This window comes from Aethalodelphis obliquidens, unplaced genomic scaffold, assembly GCF_003676395.1.
Source record: "Aethalodelphis obliquidens isolate GAN/ISIS:26980383/991018 unplaced genomic scaffold, ASM367639v1 scaffold72, whole genome shotgun sequence".
Lineage (NCBI taxonomy): Eukaryota > Metazoa > Chordata > Mammalia > Artiodactyla > Delphinidae > Aethalodelphis > Aethalodelphis obliquidens.
Window position 1 is genome coordinate 265,572 of NW_020838016.1, and position 22,296 is coordinate 287,867.

A 22,296-nucleotide genomic window follows, 5' to 3' on the forward strand; every position below is an offset into this window, starting at 1 on the left:
ACAGTCAACCCATTGAGGGGAGCAGTTACACAGATGATACAAAACCTCTGACACAGTGTTATCTGTGTTTTGTTTTGGAATATTTTAAGTGGTATTCTTTTTTTTTTTTTTTTTTTTTGTGGTACGTGGGCCTCTCACCGTTGTGGCCTCTCCCGTTGCGGAGCACAGGCTCCAGATACGCAGGCTCAGCGGCCATGGGTCATGGGCCCAGCCACTCTGCGGCATGTGGGATCCTCCCGGACTGGGGCATGAACCTGTGTCCCCTGCATCGGCAGGCGGACTCTCAACCATTGCACCACCAGGGAAGCCCTAAGTGGTCTTCTTTATATTAGATGTGTCTTTCTAATTATGTTTTTACATAAGTTAATTATTTTGCATTTCTCATATCAAAAGTTGAAAGAGGTAAGAGAGATCGAAAAGCAAAAGGAAAATAATCTAGGATTTTCAATTTGTTGAGTATAAGCTACACGTGAGTAATTGAGAATTGACTAATATTCCATGGTTTATGAAAAAAAACACACACACACAGTTGATCTTGGATGATAGGAAAAAATGCTTAAGATAAAAATCACCTTGTGTTAGCTTAAAGTTCAATCCTGCATTATTTGTCCTTTACTGATTTGATGCTGATAGCGACTGTTACCACCAAATGGTATCAGTTTTTTAAAATACACCAACCTGATTTCTTGAATACAGCCTGAAATAATATAGACTCCTTACAAACTGTACAGTCTTCTAGCATAAGTGCTAGGATCAACCTTGAGATTGCTTTTCAAAGGCAATTGGCGATACTAAGTCCAACTTTGCCACTTAACTGTCAGCAGACATTGCTCAGTTGGCTTTGCTAGCCCCTTGGAAGTCATGTTAATCTTGACTTCACACCTGTTCACCTCCTTGAGAGCAGCAACCTGTCGCATTCGTTTTATGCCCCAGTGCCTTGCACGTGTTAGGGTCAGTGAGTTGAGTTCAGTTTCCATTGAATATTTTTGTTTTCTTTAATAAACGACGTTTGAAATAGCTCTTTAAAATGACAACTTTTAAAAGTCATTCACAGATTATTTTTATCATCCCTACAACCTTAGTTGGTTTTTCTTTTTTTTTAGTTTTTAACAGCTTTACGAGGCTTCAAACAATGCAAAATTAAACTGATTGATGAAGTGAAGAATGTTACAGAAGTCATAACTTGAAAGTTATTTTATATTCATATCGGATTTATATAGTCCAGTCATTATTTTAATCTTACCGGTAAAATAGCTGACATCTAGATATCTCAGCCTACTCTGCTATCATTTATATTTTAGACTAAATTATCTTTAACTGTTTGCTAAGGGACATTAAAAACATAAAATGTTAACTTCCTCTAACCCCTACAAAGACTTGTTTTCCTTTGAAACTATGGTTAGAACAGTGGTAGGTTTTCAATGAAGTACTGTTGCTTCTCTTAAAAATCTGCTTTTGAGTGTTTTTTCTCCTGCCTGTTAACTTAGCTCAGTCTGGCTACCATCCTTTGTTGTTTTAGTCTCAGCCTAATACTTGGCAGCCTTCACCCTCTTTGCCAACTCTTTACTCCTTTGGTCACCTGTCTGTTGTTGCCATTTTGACTTTAGAAAAGTCCAGTAGCTGAGTCTACTTCAATGACAAGGGTGAGAAGCGCACAGACTATGTGCAGAAGGATGCTATTGTGTCTTAGATTGGAACAGTGTCTTGCAACTGCTACTTCCTACTCATTTCTCTAAGATACTAGCACCACATAAAAATTGTAGATCCCTGAATAGAGTGTTCTCAGGGTGTCAGGAGGTGAGAAGATTTTGTTTGCACAGTGAACAGTGAGGTAGCAAGACAGTATGGCATAGTGGTTATGAGTGTGGATTTTGGAAGTCAGACTTCTATAAACTTCTATATACCTCAGTGGTATAGTGAGCTATATCTCTCACTAGCTATGAATCCATGGGTTGGTCAAACTGGGTCTCAGCTTCCTCACTCATGGAGGCCACAATTCCTGTCTTGCTGGTTATTGTGAAGATGTAAGTATAATACCCTGTGTAGAACACCTAGTTCAGTGCCTGGCACTGGTGCCCAGTAAATGTAAGCTAATGTGATGATACATTCTTTGAAATGTCTTTTACTTTGTAGGTCGTCAGCTTGTTCTGGAAACTCTTTATGCTTTGACATCAAGTACAAAAATAATCAAAGAAGCAATGGCAAAAGGTAATGTATGGAGTGCTTTCTCATCCAGTCATGCTCAGTAATGGTGAGGCTTATTTTGAGCTGCTTTGTATAGTCTGATAAACTAGAAGAATGCTTTGGAAGGCTTACAGTTTAAAAAAAAAACAAACTGCATTGAGTTGAAACAAGGTTGAAAATGAATTCTACTATGATTCTATGATTAGAAAAGTCATTTTTTTTTATTTAGAGTATAAACACTAATTCTTTCTTTCCTTCACAGGAGCTTTGATTTATTTACTAGACATGTTCTGCAATTCAACACATCCACAGGTTCGAGCCCAGACAGCTGAACTTTTTGCTAAAATGACAGCAGATAAACTAATAGGTCCAAAGGTGAGCACAAAATGGGTTCTTAGAAAGAAATTACTAAAGCTCTGTAACTTTGATAACGGATTTCATGAGCGTTACCAAAGTCTGAGATGGTGAGGAAATAACTTAATGTGAAAGTTGGAAGATCGACATACCTGAAATTATTCCTGTATATTACTAGTTAGAGAAAAACTATAGTCGGCGAAGCCTGCACTAGAATTGAGAAGTCTTAAGAGAGTATTTGAATTATGGTGATAAAACTGTTCATCTCCCTTGAAGAAAGAACAAAAGTATATTTAAGTTATGACGGATGATACGTTAGGTTAGACTTTCACACTTCGAGGATTGGCCTGTGGAGGTAGCTTGTGAAGGAGATACACCCCACACCTGTATTAGTTAAAGCCATATAGCACGTGAGTGTAACGGCACCTTTGCTTCCCCTCTCTGCAGGGAGATCTCCCATTAAGAATCTGGAGCTAACAAGATGATCTCTGGAACCATGGTCCAATTTGCAGAGCAGGAACCTGTTAGAACAGCACTTCTAAATAGAATTGCATTCAGACACAGGTGTAATCAAAGTCCCCTTCTTCTGTTATTAAATCAGTTTCACATGAAGTAATGCTCACTGAAGCCAGCCCAGATATGAAATGAAGGCTCCTGAGCCTCCACTTCCAGAGTGTTAGGTTTTACTTTACATCAGTAAAACACATTAGATTCAGTTGTTTTTTTTTCCTTGTCTGATCTCCTGAGAATCTGTCACAGGACCTGGAACAGTTTTACTTTGGGAATATGGTTAATAATCTGTCATCAACAGGGTTGATGGGATAAGGGCGATTGCATTTGGATACCTATAGCAAGGGTCCATAAAATCATGAACACTGATTTTTTAAAAAAAATTTTTGGCCACACCATGCGCGGCATTTGGGATCTTAGTTCCCCGACCAGGGATCTAACCCGTGCCCTCTGCATTGGAAGGCAGAATCTTAACCACTGGACTGCCAGGGAAGTCCATGAATATTGATATTTAATATTGAGTTTTCTTAAAGCTAGAGTTGGGTAGCACATAATTATAATGTCTAATATTACATGTTTTAAATAATGTTTTAGATATTTAAAATAAATATGTACTAGAATTGATTTTTGAGCGCTTCAGTAATTTTTTGACCTTTGAAATACATGAGGGACAGATTTTACCAAGGTGAATATATTTACACTTAAATTTTCTGTATAGGAAAAATACAAGTGTCAGCTCCTTAATTGAATGATTTGCAGCAAGAGATTCTAGAACTGGGGTCAGTAAACTTATTTTCCTTTTTGGTAACAACTTTATTGAGATATAATTGACATGCCATACAAGTCACACATATGAAGTATACAGTTCATTGGTTTGGGCAACAACAATCAATTTTAGAAACATTTTCATCAACCCAGGAAAAAAACCCATTCCCTTTAGCAGTCACTTCCCATTCACCTTCCCCTTAGCACCTGGCAACCACTAACCTACTTTCTGTCTCTATAGATTTGCCTATTCTGAGCATTTCACGTAAATGGAATCATATGTGTCTTCTGTGTCTGGCTTCTGTCACTTAGCATAATGTTTTCAAGATTCCTCCATGTTGTAGCATGTGTCAGTACTTCCTTCCTTTTTATTGCCAAATAATATTCCATTGTATACATATACCACATTTTGTTTTTCCATTTATCATTTGAAAATGGACATGTGGATTATTGCTTTTTGGCTATTCTGAGTGAGGCTACTGTGAACACATGTATACAAGTTTTTGTGTGGATATGTATTTTATTTCCCTGAGAGTAGAATTTCTGGATCATATGGTAACACTATTTTAAACTTTTCAAGGAATTATCAGACTGTTTTCCACAGTGGCTGCACCATTTTACATTCCCACCAGTGATGTGTGAGGATTCTGATTTCTCCACCTCTTCTCTGACACTTGTTATACTGGGTGGGCCAAAAGGTTCGTTCAGTTTTTTCCGTAAGATGGCTCTAGTAGCACTTAGCTGTCTTTAACTTCATTCAAAACAATTTTGTTAGATTGAATGTGACAGCTGTCATATCAACGTGCATTTAAAAAAAGACTTAATCAATATTGGTTAATTTTTGTGTAGCCATTTTAATATTGAACATTTTTGGCATATTATGCTTTATTATTTCAAGAAAGGTAAAAATGCAACTGAAACGCACAAAAAGATTTTTGCAGTGTATGGAGAAGGTGCTGTGACTGCTGGAATGTGTCAAAAATGATTTCAGAAGTTTTGTGCTGGAGATTTCTCGCTGAACGATGCTCCACGGTCAGGTAGACCAGTTGAAGTTGATAGCGATCAAATCGAAACAATAATTGAGAACAATCAATGTTATACCACGCAGGAGATAGCCAACATACTCAAAATATCCAAATCAAGCACTGAAAATCATTTGCACCAGCTTGGTTATGTGAATTGCTTTGATGCTTGGATTCCACATTAAGTTAAGCAAGAAAAGCCTTCTTGGGGCTTCCCTGGTGGCGCAGTGGTTGAGAGTCTGCCTGCCAATGCAGGGGACGTGGGCTCATGCCCCGGTCCAGGAAGATCCCACATGCCGCGGAGCGGCTGGGCCAGTGGGCCATGGCTGCTGGGCCTGCGCGTCTGGAGCCTGTGCTCCACAGCGGGAGAGGCCACAGCAGTGAGAGGCCCGTGTACCGCAAGGAAAGAAAAAAAAAAAGCCCTCTTTACCATATTTTCTCATGCAATTCTCTATTGAAACGTAATGAAAACGTTTCGTTTTTAAAACAAGTTGTGACGGGCAACAAAAAGTGGATACTGTACAACAGTGTGGAATGGAAGAGATTGTGGGGCAAGCAAAATGAACCACCAGCAACCACACCAAAGGCCGGTCTTCATCCAAAGAAGGTGATGTTGTGTATATGGTGGAATTGGAAGGGAGTTCTCTATTATGAGCTCCTTCCAGAAAACCAAACAATTAATTCCAACAAGTACTGCTCCCAGTTAGACCAACTGAAAGCAGTACTCCATGAAAAGCGTCCAGAATTAGTCAACAGAAAACACATAATCTTCCATCAGGATAACGTAAGACCACATGTGTCTTTGACAACCCGGCAAAAACTGTTACAGCTTGGTTGGGAAGTTCTGATTTATCTGCCATATGCACCAGACATTACACCTTAGGGTTTCCATTTATTTCAGTCTTTACAAAGTTCTCTTAATGGAAAAAATTTCATTTCCCTGGAAGACTGAAAAAGGTACCTGGAACAGTTATTTGCTCAAAAAGATAAGTTTTGGGAAGATGGAATTATGAAGTTGCCTGAAAAATGGCAGAAGGTAGTTGAATAAAAGGGTGAATATGTTGTTCGATAAAGTTCTTGGTGAAAATGAAAAATGTGTCTTTTATTTTTACTTAAAAAACCAAAGGCACTTTTTGGCCCACCCAATATATCTGTTGAGTATAGTCATCCTAGTGGGTATGAAGTGTTATCTCAGGGTTTTGGTTTGCATTTTCCTGGTGCCTAATGATGTTAAATGTCTTTTCATGTGCTTAAGTGGCCATTTGTACCTCTCTTTTAGAGAAATGTCTGTTCACATCCTTTGCTCATTTTTAAATTGGGTTGTCTTTTTACTATTGAGTTGTAATTGTCCTTTATATATTTTGGATACCAGTCCCTTATCAGATATATGATTTCAAATATTTTCTCCCATTTTGTGGATGTCTTTCCACTTTACTGATGGTGTCTTTTTTTAATTTTGCTGAAGTCCATACTATCTTTGTTGTTGTTGTAGCTTGTGCTTTTAATGTCATATATAAGAAGCCATTATCTAATCCAAGTTTACAAAGATCTATGCCTGTATTTTTTCCCAAGAGTTTTATAGTTTTAACTCTTGTATTTATGTCTTAGATCCATTTGACCCAGAAAAGTGACACACATCCTGTTTTGTGGATGCTCTCTATCATGTAACTGACACTGTTTCCTTTAGTTCATTGGCTGCTAGGAGTTCAGGGCTAAATTTGTAATATATTGCTTGCAATTTTACAGAGCTTTTGATGTTTCCTTTGTGTACTGACTTCCTATTAGTCTCATTCATTCAAGTAAGAATCTGAATGAGTATACTCAGAGTATACACTGAATGAGATATTCATTCAAGTATGTGCTTGTGACAGGGGCTGAAAATACAGCGACAGCAAGACAGACTTGGCCAGGGAAGTTTTCTATGAGATGAGATTTGAACACAGACTTGAATGACACAAAGGAGGGAAAACTATGTGAGGACCTGAGGGAAAAACTTATCTTTCCAACCTTCATTTTCCCTTTGTCCTTATGCCTCAGACTAATTTTCAGTTTGTGTGTGTGTGTGTGTTGGATATATTTTTTTAAGCTGTTTTTTAAATCCTTTCTGGAAAAAGGCACAGTATAATGTAAAACATAATATAGCAAAATAAATGCACTAAAAAATACTTGTACGACACAAAGGTAGCATGAGAAAAATTTGTGAGGGTGTGGGGTGTGGGAGGGGTGGAGGGACAGGGCAGCTAAGGGCCTTCTGGGAAGAGGGAACAGCATGTGCAGGGCAGGATCTGGCAGAGTGGTGTGCTCTGGGAACTTCACACACCACTGGTGCTGAATTTCTTAATGTTTCTTAAATTTGAGGAGGAGAGAGGAAATGAACCTGGATAGGTAAGTAGTAGCAGGTCGTAGTGAGTCTTGTTACCTTTGCATAAACCAAGGTTTATCTGTTCTCTCAATCCAGAATTTTTGGATGATAGTTGTGGCCCATATCAGCCATAACACAAATTACAGCAACATTCTATCTTAGAGAAATGTAAAGCAGACCAAATATTGAGATGTTTCCAATAGGTCTTTTTTCTTTCTCAAACCTCCTCATCTAGGTTCGAATTACATTGATGAAATTTCTCCCGAGCGTTTTTATGGATGCCATGAGAGACAACCCTGAAGCTGCCGTCCATATTTTTGAAGGAACTCATGAAAATCCTGAGTTAATTTGGAATGACAGCTCCAGAGATAAAGTGTCCATGACAGTTAGAGAAATGGTGCTCGAGTAAGTCAAGAGACACGCAGTAACTTAGGGCCTTCAGATGGGGTCACCGGGCAGGCAGGCATGCCTCACGTTGTCTGTCACCTCTCTAAGGCTTACTCTACGTGCATGAAAGTGTGTCTTGTGACTGAAGTTTGATGTCCTTTCCCCTTTTTTTTTCCCAAGGCACTTTAAAAATCAGCAAGACAACCCTGATGTAAACTGGAAGGTAAAGTATACTTTTATTCAGAGGAAGGAATTCTACATTTTACTGTAAATTTTTGTTGTTTTTTTAAATTCCTGATGAGTGAGTTTAATGCCAACCTTTTAGATACTTTGTCATTAAGAAACTTAGGTCTTCCCCTTGAAAATAAGGTTTTAAACATAAAAGTAGGAATACTCACTTTCAGAGTAAGTAATCAAAGGACTTTTTCTGAATTTTGTTAAGAGAAAACAATAATTTTGATTTGATTATATAATGACTATTTAAGGACTAGTTAATTTCATAACGATTTCTTTAATAGGGTTTTTATTTCTTGCTTAATGTACAACTAATGATGAGTAAGTGACTTGACTATTCTTTCTCTATTTAAAGTTGCCTGAGGATTTTGCTGTGGTGTTTGCAGAAGCAGAAGGTGAACTTGCTGTTGGAGGAGTTTTCTTGAGAATCTTTATTGCACAGCCAGCTTGGGTTCTAAGAAAGCCTAGAGAATTTCTTATTGCACTGCTAGAAAAGTTAACTGAGCTCCTGGAGAAGAACAATCCTCATGTAAGCTTTAGCTGTCAGCCAGACATTTCATATAGTTTGCTAAACACTATTTGCTAAACACGTTGATAGTGTTTCTGTTAAAACACCATCCTCATTGACCATACATTAAGAATTGGCTACCTCTTTCAATGTAGCAGCCACCCTTAAATTCACATATGCCTTGTCAAAAGTGAAACTTCTTGGTAAAAGTTGGAGTTATGTATATTGAGAGGATGCTATTTCTAACAATTATAGTAGCTCTGAAAGGTTTCTTCCGTCCCATTTCCAGTGATTGTATGGTTTTAAGGAGAAACCTAAATGTGCAGTGTAGAAACCTAAATGGAAGTGTGTCCTGCTAGGGCATGTTCTTCACTTAGCTTGCCATAGATGGCAGGAATGACCCTACTTAAAAAAATTGACAGGGGAGTCTTAACTACATGGGTGAACCCTGTACCTATGCTCAAAGCCAAAGGCTAGCAGGAAAGCAGGAGTGAGTAGGAAAGTAGACTTGGTCTTGGCTTGGCAAGTCATAAACCCTGATGTAATATAAGGTTTTGTTATTTGAACTCATATATTGAAAATAATTGAGGTACATAATTAATTAAACAAGCTGGCTATAGAGGTGATTAAGAGCCCGATCTGTGGTGTTAGATGGTCCTGGACCCCAGTACCAGCCCCACCAGTGACTAGCTCTGTGACCTGGAGTAATGCCTCCTGATTCTGCCTCAGTTACCTCATAGAAAGGTAACAGCATCTGCCCCTAAGGCTGAAGTTTTCATGAGTTTTGATAAATGTGGAGTACTTAGTATAATGTCAAGTACTTAGAAATCATTAGTTACTATCATTAGCTTTGCAAGACTTCAAAAAAAAATTAACATTACGTTAGATATTTACATATGTCTCTTTCTATAGTCACATTTTCTCTTTACTAGGATTTTTACTACATATATAGTTTGCTTAAAAAATGAAATCCTCAGAAAGGAGAAACTTGGAAACAGAAAAACGTATAACATTTTCCTTCTACATTGCTTTCTTTTTCGGTGCATCCCAGCTTCCATGTTTATTTAAGACATGTTATGTTATGGATATATATGTTTGCATATGGTATAAGCTACAGGTTTTTGCAATCCATTTTCCACAATAGAAAGTGCATTATGGCAGCCAGACATGTTAATTAGTAGGATTTTTAATAGAACTGGGGAAAACTTTTTCGCTAGTTCTTCATTCTCCTGAATTATTGATGTTCTTTGATATTGGCATTTCTATAACATTATCTGAAAATTTCTAGTAATATCTTTTGAGAGATGATTTCTTAATAGACATCTCTTTTATCTGCAGTAGAAATGAGATGTGGAATAGAAATGCCCAGAGAAAGGCTGCTTAGATTAATGTATCACATTCTTAAAAGTCTTTTAAATTCATGCCTTTGTCAAGATGGGGAAGTTTGTTGTTCTTTTAGGATTTAGGGATCCCTTTTAAGTATCAGCACTTAGAACTTGTGGGCCCTTAGTAACACCAAATAATTACCAAGGATGTTTAGGACTTCATCAGTATTTTACAGTTTGCTTGTTTGTTTGTTTTATACCCTCTCCAGGGAGAAACTCTGGAAACTTTGACAATGGCAACAGTATGCCTCTTCAATGCACAGCCTCAGCTGGCTGATCAGGTCCCACCATTGGGCCATCTTCCCAAAGTTATCCAGGCGATGAATCATAGGAACAATGCCATCCCTAAGAGTGCCATTCGAGTTATTCATGCCCTGTCTGAAAACGAGGTATTGATGAATCCATTTAGTAGCTTATAGTTCTAGAATTTATCTGTGCTCCCTCTTCCTGACTAATGTACATTGAAGTATAAATCCCTTTCCTACCATGTGCCTTAATCCATACGAGCCTCATGGTATTGTAACAATTCTTAAACTGGTTTAAATGATCTGATTAATAGGAGACTGAATTTGACTTAGTTCATTATTAAACTTGAGCTGAAGGGACTTCCCTGGTGGTCCAGTGGTTAAGACTTGGCGCTTCCACTGCAGGGAACGTGGGTTCAATCCCTGGTCGGGGAACTAAGGGATTTTTGGCGTGGCGCGGCCCAAAAGAAAAAAAAAACTTGAACTGAATGTAGGTTTTTCATATATTATTGTGGTATTTACCTTGTTACATAAAATATTGCTAGTCTACAAGTAACCTTCTCTTTTTGGGCACTTAGCTGTGTGTTCGAGCCATGGCATCTTTGGAGACGATTGGCCCACTGATAAATGGAATGAAAAAGAGACCAGATACTGTTGGTCTAGCCTGTGAAGCAATTAACCGAATGTTTCAGAAGGAGCAGAGTGAATTAGTGGCACAAGTAAGTGACTTTCTAGATTTCTATTTTAGGGAAGGCAACATACCAAACAAATAGATTTTCACTTACTTAGCACTGATTTTGGTTTCCCTGACTTGGCAGAGAGGTAACTTGTGAATTTGTGCATGTGTAATTTTATATTTTATACACACACACACACACACACACACACACACAGGCACATGTATATATACACACAGAAAAGGTGGGCCAGCTACCCAAAATCCTACCAATATCAAAGTACTTTTGTGATGTCTGAATTTTAAATTTTGGTTATTTACTAAGCATTTATCCTTAACTTGCTTTGTAAAATTTATTTTATCCTTTTTGGAAAGATTCATTCCTTTGTTTCTTTTAAGTCATGTTCAAAAAACATGCCAATGTTTTTATAGTCCTTTTCAAAGAGACTACCCATCTAATGAAAAGAAGACTTAGTGGGTACCAATGTTGCAGACATCAAGGGAACAAAAAAACATATAATAAATTTAGAAGCCACTGAGAAAGTGATCTTTCTAAAATACAACTCTTAAAAGTGTAACTCATTCTTCACTTAAAAATCCTTCAGTGGTTTCCCATTACCTGCCAGATGACAAAGTGACATTTGACATCCTTAGCCTGAATACAAGGCCCTTGCATCCTTATTATCTGGCCCTCCTATTTCCCAGCCCCTTTTCCTCTCACATCTTCTCTCCCCATCCACCCCCACTTCCATCTCTGTTCCTTGTTCAGTCAGGTTAGAAGTACTGAGTACATTTCAAGGAGATAATTGGATGCTCTGAGGTTCAAACTTATAATTGGCTAGGAGGGTTGTTGTATTGGAAAGAACATGAGTTAGTTCTACCACTTGATGGCTCTGTGACCTCAGGCATGATATTTACCCTTACAGTACTCAGATTACTCATCTGTAAAATAAAGTTATGACTTCTCACAGGGTTGTTCCAAGAATAATATCTGTAAAAAAGAGGTAGACTGACTTAGTTACTTTCACCTCTTTCCTTTGAATCTCAGAGTGGGCAGTGAAAATTGTGTGGTAGCAGAGTATTACTTAGCTTTTATTAGGCTGATAGAAAATGTATGGTGAATGCAAAGGTTGATGTTTTAAGAAAATGTGAAAACTAATATACTGCCAATATTGTTGCCCATCAGTACATGTCCTTAGAGGAAGCAGACCAGTATACTCGCTGAAGCTCAGGTTCTGTACTTTATAGGTCCAGACACAGATTCCATTACTATCTCGCTCTGTGACTGTCAACATGTTTTACCCTCCATGTGTTGATTTTTCCATCGGCAATATTATAGTTATGCCTACATCATTAGGTGTTGGGAGGATTAAGTAAAATAATCAGCATATAGCATTTAAAATAGTTGATGGAACAGAACAAAATCTCATTAAGTAAAAATGTCATTATTATTAGATACCCTCACCCCCAAAATTCTGCATCTGGCATTAAAATAAAATAAAGCAGAGTGTCCTCTTCCAGATATGGTTCTGGGGGTGAAATTATTTCCTCAGTGGATGGCTTACATTTTTTAAAGTGTATATATTTGTGTTTGTGTCTCTCTCTATATATATAGACACACAGACACATATACACACACATGTACACACATATGTATACTTAATATTCTCTTCTAGGCCTTGAAAGCAGATTTGGTCCCATACCTCTTAAAATTACTTGAAGGCATTGGCCTTGAAAATCTGGACAGCCCAGCAGCCACAAAGGCTCAGATTGTTAAAGCTCTCAAGGCAATGACTCGAAGCCTGCAGCATGGAGAACAGGTGAGTCTACACAGAGGTAACTTTGATCTGCCGATTACAAGGCATTTTCAAAGCCAGGTGTCTTGGCCATTGGTGATCTATGCATCTCAGCTCAGGTTCCACCTACAGGTGTGGTTCTTGACTGTAACTGGAGCAGATCCCAAAACCAGGGATGGACTAGCATAGCTGCCTCATAAAACACAAACTATATACTCAAATAGTCACTGGGAGGATTCTTTCTCTGGATAGTGGTAACATGTTGCACATTCTTCAACATAGAAGAATACTGAGCATTTAGTTGCCGGTTAAGATTAACTTTCAGTTCTAGGAGTTACTGTGGAGTAGTGATAACCGCATTCATTAACCATCCCATAATACCATTTTAAAAGATACAGAACATCATTTTAGTTTCATCTCCTTCCGTTATTAGCACTTACAAAGTGTTGGCTTCCTTTTTGTTGTAACTTAGATTCTATTAATGTGTTTCAGCCGCATGCATATGCTGAGTTCAAACCAGTTCAGTAATTTAATTTTCCTCATTGGTTTATTCTTAATGTTGCTTCTGAGGAGTTCCTTATTCAGTATTATTATATAGCCCTATCTAGTAACGCTCTCTTTTTTTAAGGTGAGGTGAAATTTACATAACAAAATTAACCATTTTAAATTGAACAATTCACTGGTATTTAGTGCATTAACAATGTTGTATAACCACCACTTTATCTAGTTCCCAAAACTCTGTACCAATTAAGCAGTTATTTCCCATTTCTTCTTCCCCTCAGCTTCTGGCAGTCACCACTCTGTTTTCTAGGAATTCACCAATTCTGGACATTTCACATAAATGGAATCATACAATATGTGACCTTTTGTGTCTGGCTTCTGTCACTTAGCATGTTTTCAAGGTTAATCTGCGTTATATAGTGTGTTTCAACACTTCATTCCTTTTTAAGGCTGAATAATGTTCCATTGTGTGTATATGCCACAATTTGTTTACCCATTCATCCGTTCATAGATGTTTGGACTATTTCTACCTACTAATGTTCTTCTGTAGGTTTAAATTGACTTAAAGCTCTCCTTTAGTGAATCCACTGTGTTTGTGTGTTCCAAATAAAGAAACATTTTTTATGCTGTTGTCCCTCCTAGCAGTATTATCATTTGAACTATTTAAGGTGATAATAAAGAAGAGAGACAGCATGTGCTGCTGCAGTCATTAACTATATGTTGAATAAAGTTACCTGTGGGCGTTCTGAATGCCAAGCAAAGGCACTCCTGTGTACCATGCACCGGCAATTGTCCTCCCCTCCAGATTCCTGTTGATGACAATTAGCAGAGCAACCTTGACCCCCACCTTCCACTCCCAAGGGAAGGAAAGAATTATGATAGTTTCCAAAATAGGAACTTTAGCACCTTCACAACTAATCACTTCCACCATTGCTTCTCCCCAAGGTTGGGACAAAGAGTCTTTTGGACTCACACAGTCCCCGTGTATATCTCTACTTTAATGCTTACCACTAAGTTATCTGGCATTGTCTGTCTCCCCTACTAAACTGTAGGCACTTCAGGGACAGAGAAAGTCTTTCTCATCTTTGTGTCCACTGTGCAACCCAGTGATCTGAACTTTGATCTGAACTTTGATATGCGAAAGATATCCTCTACATTGGAATTTCCTAAACTTTGTTTAGGAAAACTCTATGTCACAGAAAGAAACATGTCTTCCATCTTAGTCCAATACACATTTACACACATGTTATTTATACTCATATGTGTATATATATCACAGAACAATTTTGCCCACTTTACATGTGATACTCTGATGCTTTCTATATTAATCTATTTTATTTTCTCAAGCATGTTGATCACAACTGTCTTAATAGATTTCTTAAACTTCTAACAGGCTACATCCATAGTTTGAAAAAGTGCTTTACATTGTAGCTTGAGGGACTTCCCTGGAGGTCCAGCAGTTAAGACTCCGCACTCCCAGTGCAGGGGGCCCGAATTTGATCCCTGGTCAGAGAACCCGAATGCCGCAACTAAGAGCCTTAATGCCACAATGAAGATCCCATGTGTTGCAACTAAGACCCGGTGCAGCCAAATAAATAAATAGATGTTAAAAAAAAAAAAAAAAAAGTTGTAGCTTGAGTTTTGCAGTAGCTCCTCCCCAAACCCCTTCCTCGGGAATACTTCATGAACCCACACCACACTGTCAGCCAGTTGTTACTATCACAAGAACATCTTCATGCCAAAATTACATACAAGTCAGTAAGTTCAAATAGTAGAGTCCAAGTTTAGAGGGAAGACTGATTTAGGGACTTCTTTGCGTCTGGCTTAATGAGATGTGCCTGGTGTAGAGTGTCTGATGAATGTGAGGTCTTGGTTCATCTTTGGTTCTTTCCTCAGCTGGCCTCTTCCTTTTGTCTTGGAAGTTTGCTTTTTCTCTTTAATTTCATCTACCAACATCTAGCACTTAGTTTGTTTAAATTCAAAGAGTTTGTTTTACTTCCCTAGGTGAATGAAATCCTGTCTCGTTCTTCAGTCTGGAGTGCCTTCAAAGATCAGAAACATGACTTGTTTATTTCTGAGTCACAAACAGCAGGATACCTCACAGGTAAACCACACCCAATTCTCTTCCCTAAGACACATGGCAGAAGCCACTTGGACCTTTCTTTTGCCCTGTCTAGACTAAAAATGGCATTTAGAGGGTTTTCCTAGGTTCCTAGCTACCTGTCTTGGAGATGCTGTGGGCATGCAGTGGACCTCTGGTTCTAGCCCAGACAGCATGCGAACTGCTGTGGTGTTGAATGTGTGCTGACTGCAACGCGGACTCTGCTTAGTTTTGATCCAGTAAATCCATGGTGTCATATGTTGTATTTGGAGTATGGCTGTATTAAAATGTTTATCTTGAACATGTAACAAAAGAGTAGAGAAATATCTACTCAGAAATATCAGTATCAGAAACATGACAGCATCGTTCCATTCTGTCAGAATACTAGGTTGAAATTCCAAATATGCATACTCACATGTGAAATACTTTTTCTTCAAAGTTACCAGTGATTAATCTGAAGTTTTACTAAATATTTAGGGTTTATCTTTTCGTGGGAGGAAATATGTGGGTATCATAAAGGAAAGGATGTTTTACTGCCTAGGGATCAGAAGATAAAACACTTCAGAAGCTTGGGACATTTGTCCATTTGACAGACTTATTTTAGTAAGTCTGAAAATGAAATATGGTCTTTGGTATAAAAGTTTTTTTTTTTTTTGGTATAAAAGTTTTTAGTTTGAAATTAACCTTAGGAATATTAAGTGGTTCTTGCAGTCTGCCTGAAATTATAATATTTTAAAAATGTCAGCCCTGCGTCCTCCTCTAACCAGAGATGATGTAGGTAAATTGAGAGAAAAAATTAATTACCCAGTGTTTCTCACACCAGTGTAACTGTTTTAATAATCTTGATCACTAGTATAGAAATTTATAAATCCTGAAGACCAAATCTTAAATATTCAGAAGTGAGGACTTTGGAGAAAGTTTTACATGGTTTTAATTTTAGACGTGGTTGTGACATTACTGTTTTTTCCTCCACTGTGACCTCTTTAATATTAATCCACTAAAATTTATAATCAGACTTATAGAGTTTATGAACATGTGGTACATGTGTGTACATTAAGAGTAGAGTGCCATGGGTTTCCCTTCTACCTTTCCCATCCCCTGCCCTATGATGTCTATGGAGAGAAATACCTAGAATATAGTCTTAGTCTCTTCCATATCTCTTTCAAATTCGGGGTAAAGCTGTAGCTTCTAAGTAGGAGTATGTTCTTATAGACACACTAAAAACTTTACCTCTTTAGACTCTTTTCCCAAAAAGTTTACACAATACCACCTTTTCATGGTATTATATTCATTACTTTGTATGTAAGAATGGTATGATTGGAAAATCTGCTGTATTTTTTCTGGCTGAGAGTAAACTTATTTAAAATTTTACCTTGAAGAATAGGAAGATATAGATTACAAGCAGGGACAGGAAGCCCTCTTCTAATTCTTTTTGTTCTTGAGTGTACTTCACATTCATTGCATTCACTGACTTGACTGGATGGAATAAAAGACTGCAGCTTGATGTACTAACAGCTGTGGGTCAAAAGGTCTGTCGTTAGAATACAGAAGAGAGAAGGATTTATCTTCAGAGACCTACAGTTCCTTTAGAAATCACTTGGTCCTCACCCCCACCCAGATTCCCTGATAACTATAGGAAGAGTTCAGGGAGCCAAAAGGTTTCTGTCTGTGCCTTTCCTTTTACTTCGATCCCTGGCGTGGCTTCTGAATGAGTTATGAGAAGCAGCTTTGATGGGCTGCAGAAGGTTAGGGAAATAAAAAGGCTGGGGTTTATAAATTTCTTCACAGCCTTGGTCTGGCTCAGGGGGCAGCAAGTTCCATATAAAGCCATCGAGGGGTAGGTGGTATAAATCCCAGCCTGGAAAGGGCCTGGAGTTTTACTCTGGCCATTCTGAAGGTCATTGTTGAAGCCCAAGGGCACATCAGTTGATGTTGGACAATCTAGACTAGCTCTGAGCTGTGTTGGCCCCCAAATTGTCCAGTTCTTAGCACATCATCAGTCTGGGATGTTCTTTTGTTGTGAAAGTACTACCGGTTGAACCGATGTATATTTATCTCTTGGCTTGTCAAATGTTTTCTATTTTGTGTTTGAGCTTTTCCATTGAATTGTGTGTCATTGTTTGATAAAAGAGGCTAGTACTTCTAATAATGATAAAATTCCGTTATGTGGAACTCCATGGAATGTATACAGTGTTGTGTTGAATTGGAATTTTAAATTTACCCCACCCTGCCTTCAGTCTTGAGAAGATTCAGTTTGTACCAGCCTCTGTCTAATCAATTTGCAAATGAAATAAGGTGCTGTGAGAACATAAGTCGTCACCAGCCTTTTCTTCCAATAAGTCGATTTTGTTTAGGAGATGGGGAGAGATGAGAGAAAGCTAATTACTATTTCAAAATAAGATGGGAATGACTAATCACATTTATAATTTTCTTCTTCTTGGCTGCTGAGCAAATGTCACTCAGTCACATGTTCAGGATTTGGGGTAAAAATTAAAATGTCCTAGGTAGGATTAATAAATTGGGATGAGACTGACCCTCTAGCCTGGCATATTGTTTTGTTTTATGATAAATGTTCATCTAAAAGTGCCTCAATGGGACTTTACCCATGGTGCAGTTAAGCTGTAACTGCTCATTGTGTAGGGCCTTGGGTTACTTAGCCATTTATTTTGTTTTAGAAGAGCTTGGTGCTAACAAGCTCAAAGCCCTATAAAAATAATTTCAGCAGTGAAAATCCTCAGATTTCCTCACCTAGAAAATCAATAGAGAAAGAAGGAACAACAGGGAAAGAAAGAGTAGTGGGCCAAGGCAAAGATGCTTTTAGGAGCTAGACTTGGAGATGAAGAACTCTGTACTATATATTTATTTACTTCTATTTTAATTAGAGGCATGTGAAATAGTTATCTTGTTTTCCTAAGGTCATCAAAGGGAGCAAGGGTGCATTTCTTGGGCCTCTCATCAAACTGGTCCATTAGTTCTTTGCAGAGTTGGTTTTTATTACCTTTTGGTTTTCTTTTTACACATGTCCAAGACTACACAGTGGGAGCCATGTTAAGAAAGATTCCCTAAGGTCAGTGTCGGTTTATTGTAGGACATTGCTGCTAAGACAGGGCTTCTTTTTTCTTCCCCCCACTGAGAATCCCATGTTCATTTTCACCAAAGGCCGTGCTCCTTCCACTACTCCATCATGGCAGCAATTCCGTTCTGTGGGATTCTTGGTTTTCACATCCCTCTTAAAGAGTCCAGCTGCCTTACACAGTGTGCCATGTGCCCCGTTTCTGGCAGCCCCTACTCTTTCCTGCCATGTTTCTCTGGAGAACACAGTGTCGTATCCTAGCAGACTGTAGCTTCCAGCCCCTAGAAACCAGACGTGTCTGGAAGAGGCCAGGAGTGTGAGGGAGAGAGTATCTCAGACTTCATTTAGAGAAATACCAGGAATTGACTTGTCTTTCCTAAAGAGGCAAATGGTGGGGCTAGAATTTGGTCTCTTCTGAATAATTCTTCTAGGCCCATCATTCACAATTTAGATTTTAGCCCAGAGGTTCCCAAAATTTCTCAGTTCACAGTGCCTTACTATCTTTTTTTTTTTTTTTTTTGCGCTACGCGGGCCTCTCACTGTTGTGGCCTCTCCCATTGCGGAGCACAGGCTCCGGACATGCAGGCTCAGCGGCCATGGCTCACGGGCCCAGCCACTCCGCGGCATGTGGGATCTTCCCGGACCCAGGCACGAACCCGTGTCCCCTGCATCGGCAGGCAGACTCTCAACCACTGTGCCACCAGGGAAGCCCTATCTTAGTCATTTTTTTTCTTGATCTACCCTTAGGCCAAAAGAAATGCTTAATAATTAAGTTTATTAAGTAGTTATATCCAAACAACTTGCAAGTAGTTGTTTGTATGGTATCCAACAGATGTCACTTGTCTCTCAAATTTAAAATAGCCCATGTGAATTTGCCTCTGGGTACCTCAGCGTGTAGTCTGAGAACCACATCCTTAGTCCTTTCTCTATATGTAGCATTCATGATTTGGTCTCATAATCTATTCATTTGATGTGAACTAAGTTGAGCCCACATCAGAAGTGCTCAGGAACTGTACCAATCTGGAGTGTTTAGGGGTTTATTCTTAAGGGTTGCATCCTTGGTGTGTTCCCTAGCAATCTTGCTGCTGCCTGAAGTTCAGAGTGGCAGGTTGGTGGGAAGTGATGTAACCGTGTGGCGCTATTGCTCTGAACCGCTGTCAGGGGGGTATGGTCTCTTTCCTGAGCAGTCTGTGGAAGGCCTGGTGTCCTGATTGGTGGAAAGCAGGGGTTGATAGATGCAGGCCCACCTTGCCTTAGAAAAGGGAAAATCCTTTTTCTAGGTTTTCTAAGTTCCCGGGCACTCCAGGTGGCAAGCGGCACCTCACATGAGCTGAGTTGTCTCTGGCCACTGTGTAACCACGTGCTGCATACACAGTGTCTGCTTTCTTCACGCCCTCAGTACAAATGCTCATGAGGTTAAAAACAAGATGAATCTGAATTGTCCCCCTTTTGTCCTGCTTCAGTCCCTGTTATACCTTAGCCTTCATCAAACTGCTCTGCTGTTTGCACTTCCTTATGACTTCCCTTGCTGCTTATGTTTCTTTTTTTCCCCTCAGGTGTCTCTCCTTCCCTTCTAACTGGCAGCAGTCCCCTTCACCTCAGGAGCGGGCTTTAGATCCGCTCTGCCAGGCAGCTTGCTAACTTCTGTGTAGCTCTCTGAAGCAGGTAGAGAACCATTTTGCTAAATGCATGCCGCTTCCACTGCTTTTCTAGTCCTAACCCTTCAATGTTCCTTAGCTGTTTGCCTTGTTTCCTATGATCTCAGCTAAAAGTATTGTTCAATATGCAGTATTATGCTACAGTACGGTGTCTCTTGCAAGTACTCTGTACAGTTGTGCAGTGATTCTGAGGTGTAATTAAATGTCTCTGCAGTTCATGATAAACTAGAGGGCTAAAGCCATTATATGCTCATAGGCCACATCTTCATAAATGCTGGCATAGATAATGGCATTTTTGTGCACTAGAGATTGTTAGAATCAAGACATATAAAACTAAAATATTGATACTTTTTCCATAGCACTCTTATTTTTACCTATGAGCGATGTCCAGAGCTTGCGTTTTCTTTCTTAGAGACCTTGGTGTAGCAACCCTTGTTCATTTGGTGTTACTTGTTGTAGTAGCATTTCTTTGCACCAAATGAAAATAGGTTATCTCGAATGTGGATAGAAGTGTTTTTTGTTGGGAATTCATCACGTATGACTTTCGAATGGACTGACCCAAGTACAGAGTTTCTTTCCTCTGTTCCTATTTTTTTCTCATTTGACGTTAGCTATATCCTTCAGCGTCCAGGATTTTTTGAAAGATTGAACTTCCCAGATGTGAGAAGGGAAATTTTTTTCCATATTTCCACACCAGTGTTACTGTCCAGCATAAATTTTGAAATGATTTTTAACTTTGTCGTATAGTAAAGGCAAACCATGAAAATGGTGCTGTGTAGCTGTTTTAAAGTTTTCGTTGTATGCTTAGGTAATCCTAATAGATTGTATCAGTTCCTTGTGATGGGGTGCTTGACCTGGTTCTGACATTTTTGTAAAGGTCAGTGTTCTCACATGACTCTGCTCTTTAGAAGGTGTGTATTTTTCCTTTCTCTCTTGCAGGACCTGGAGTTGCTGGCTACCTTACTGCAGGGACATCGTCATCAGTCATGTCTAACCTGCCGCCTCCCGTAGACCATGAGGCAGGCGACCTTGGCTATCAGACTTGAAACTTTCTTGAGAGACAGTAAACGCTGAAAGGCCAGTGCCCCGTCCACATTCCTCCAGCTGATACGTTGAAGAAAACTCTTAACTGCCTTTCTTCTGGTTTCATGACAGTGTTATTCCTTTTTCTATAAGTATATTTTTATTTAGGAAAAAAGTCAGTGATTCTAATTGTATCACGTTATAAGAAAGCACTCTGTGGATCAACCTAAGCAGGTACACAAGAATTTTTTTTCTTGATGTATGTAAGCACATTTTGTTCCTTTATATCTGTTTACAAGACTGTGAATCAAAAAGACAAAACTTTCTTCCTAGTTTTTATAATGTTTTTTTGAACTAGTGTGACTGTGGGGTTGAACTGCAGTCTACAGAAATTGGGAAATCTAAGTCACCCCTAAGAAGGGCATTTCCCTCTCCTGCATCGAGTCTGTGTGGCTGTTCTCCTACCTATTAGGTTTTGTCCTTGCACCTGTTCGCTGGTATCCTCTCCTCAATTATTAACCTTCTGAGAGCTCACAGCATACGTCGGTATGTATAACTGGCTTTACCAAATTGAATGAAAAAGGAGTTGTGCAAAAAAATTTAAAAATGGATGTCAAGATGTTATGTAAGAGATTAGTGTAATTGTGAAATGTTCTATACATTATCAAATATATAAAGCTTTCTATATTGAATGTACATTATACAGATCATTCTTATGTGTACATAAAATTTTAAAAATAAAGGGAATTGACTGCTTTGTTAATGAGATATATTTGTTCTCGTTTCATTTTTCCCTTTGAAGACCTTGTATATCTTTATTTCTAAGACAGATTTTGTAGTAGTAGCAGTAAACAGACTTTGCCTCACATTTCTAGTATCTCATACAGCCACATTGACATATTATGTTCATTCCTAAATCCCTTCATTAGTATTTCAACCACATCTAAATTTCAAGACACAGACAGCATCTCATTTATTTTCCATACAATATTCAGGAATGGGTCAGGCTGTTAATAAATAGTTTAATGCATGTGACACATTAATTCCAATATTTTTAAGAGGAAAGAAATTTAAAGAGTGAGAGGAGATTTCACATAACACAGATTTCAGCACTGAGGTCTTCTAGTGTGATCACAGACTACAAGAAAATATAAACATGTAAAATATATACAAACACTTCTTAAAGAATAAGGAAATATCCAACCCTCCAAGTTGCCTTTGAAAGCAAGAACCAAGTTTATTCCACAGTTGATGTGTAAGAAGAGCTGGAATGGACACTTAATTCATATCATAAATTGTTAATTCAAAATTTTCCATCAGATTTATCCATCTCTCAACTTAAAGATTATGGAGTAATGTACCCATGTAAGTATTTTAACATATACCTAGGTGTTTAGTTTCTAAGAGGCAATATTTAGTTATAAAAATATGTTCACTAAAAGAGATTCTAACAGCTAATTTAGGAGTAGGTGTTTTAGAAGAGCATAAATCAATACAACAATATATTTTCTT

The 22,296-nt window shown here is 38.5% G+C and overlaps 1 protein-coding gene across 1 annotated transcript in view; it reads left to right on the forward strand.

Moving 5' to 3' along the window:
- The window catches only part of DNAJC13 (DnaJ heat shock protein family (Hsp40) member C13), a 128,123-nt gene extending 106,571 nt beyond the window's left edge, over nucleotides 1-21,552 (forward strand). Inside the window, exons 46-55 of the mRNA XM_027091650.1 lie at nucleotides 2,134-2,208; nucleotides 2,447-2,559; nucleotides 7,433-7,602; nucleotides 7,765-7,807; nucleotides 8,174-8,347; nucleotides 9,921-10,100; nucleotides 10,535-10,675; nucleotides 12,309-12,452; nucleotides 14,934-15,033; nucleotides 20,701-21,552. Coding sequence (XP_026947451.1) covers nucleotides 2,134-2,208; nucleotides 2,447-2,559; nucleotides 7,433-7,602; nucleotides 7,765-7,807; nucleotides 8,174-8,347; nucleotides 9,921-10,100; nucleotides 10,535-10,675; nucleotides 12,309-12,452; nucleotides 14,934-15,033; nucleotides 20,701-20,807 — 1,247 coding nt within the window. The 3' untranslated portion in view covers nucleotides 20,808-21,552. The remainder of the gene's footprint in view (nucleotides 1-2,133; nucleotides 2,209-2,446; nucleotides 2,560-7,432; nucleotides 7,603-7,764; nucleotides 7,808-8,173; nucleotides 8,348-9,920; nucleotides 10,101-10,534; nucleotides 10,676-12,308; nucleotides 12,453-14,933; nucleotides 15,034-20,700) is intronic.
- Nucleotides 21,553-22,296: the final 744 nt, after the last annotated feature.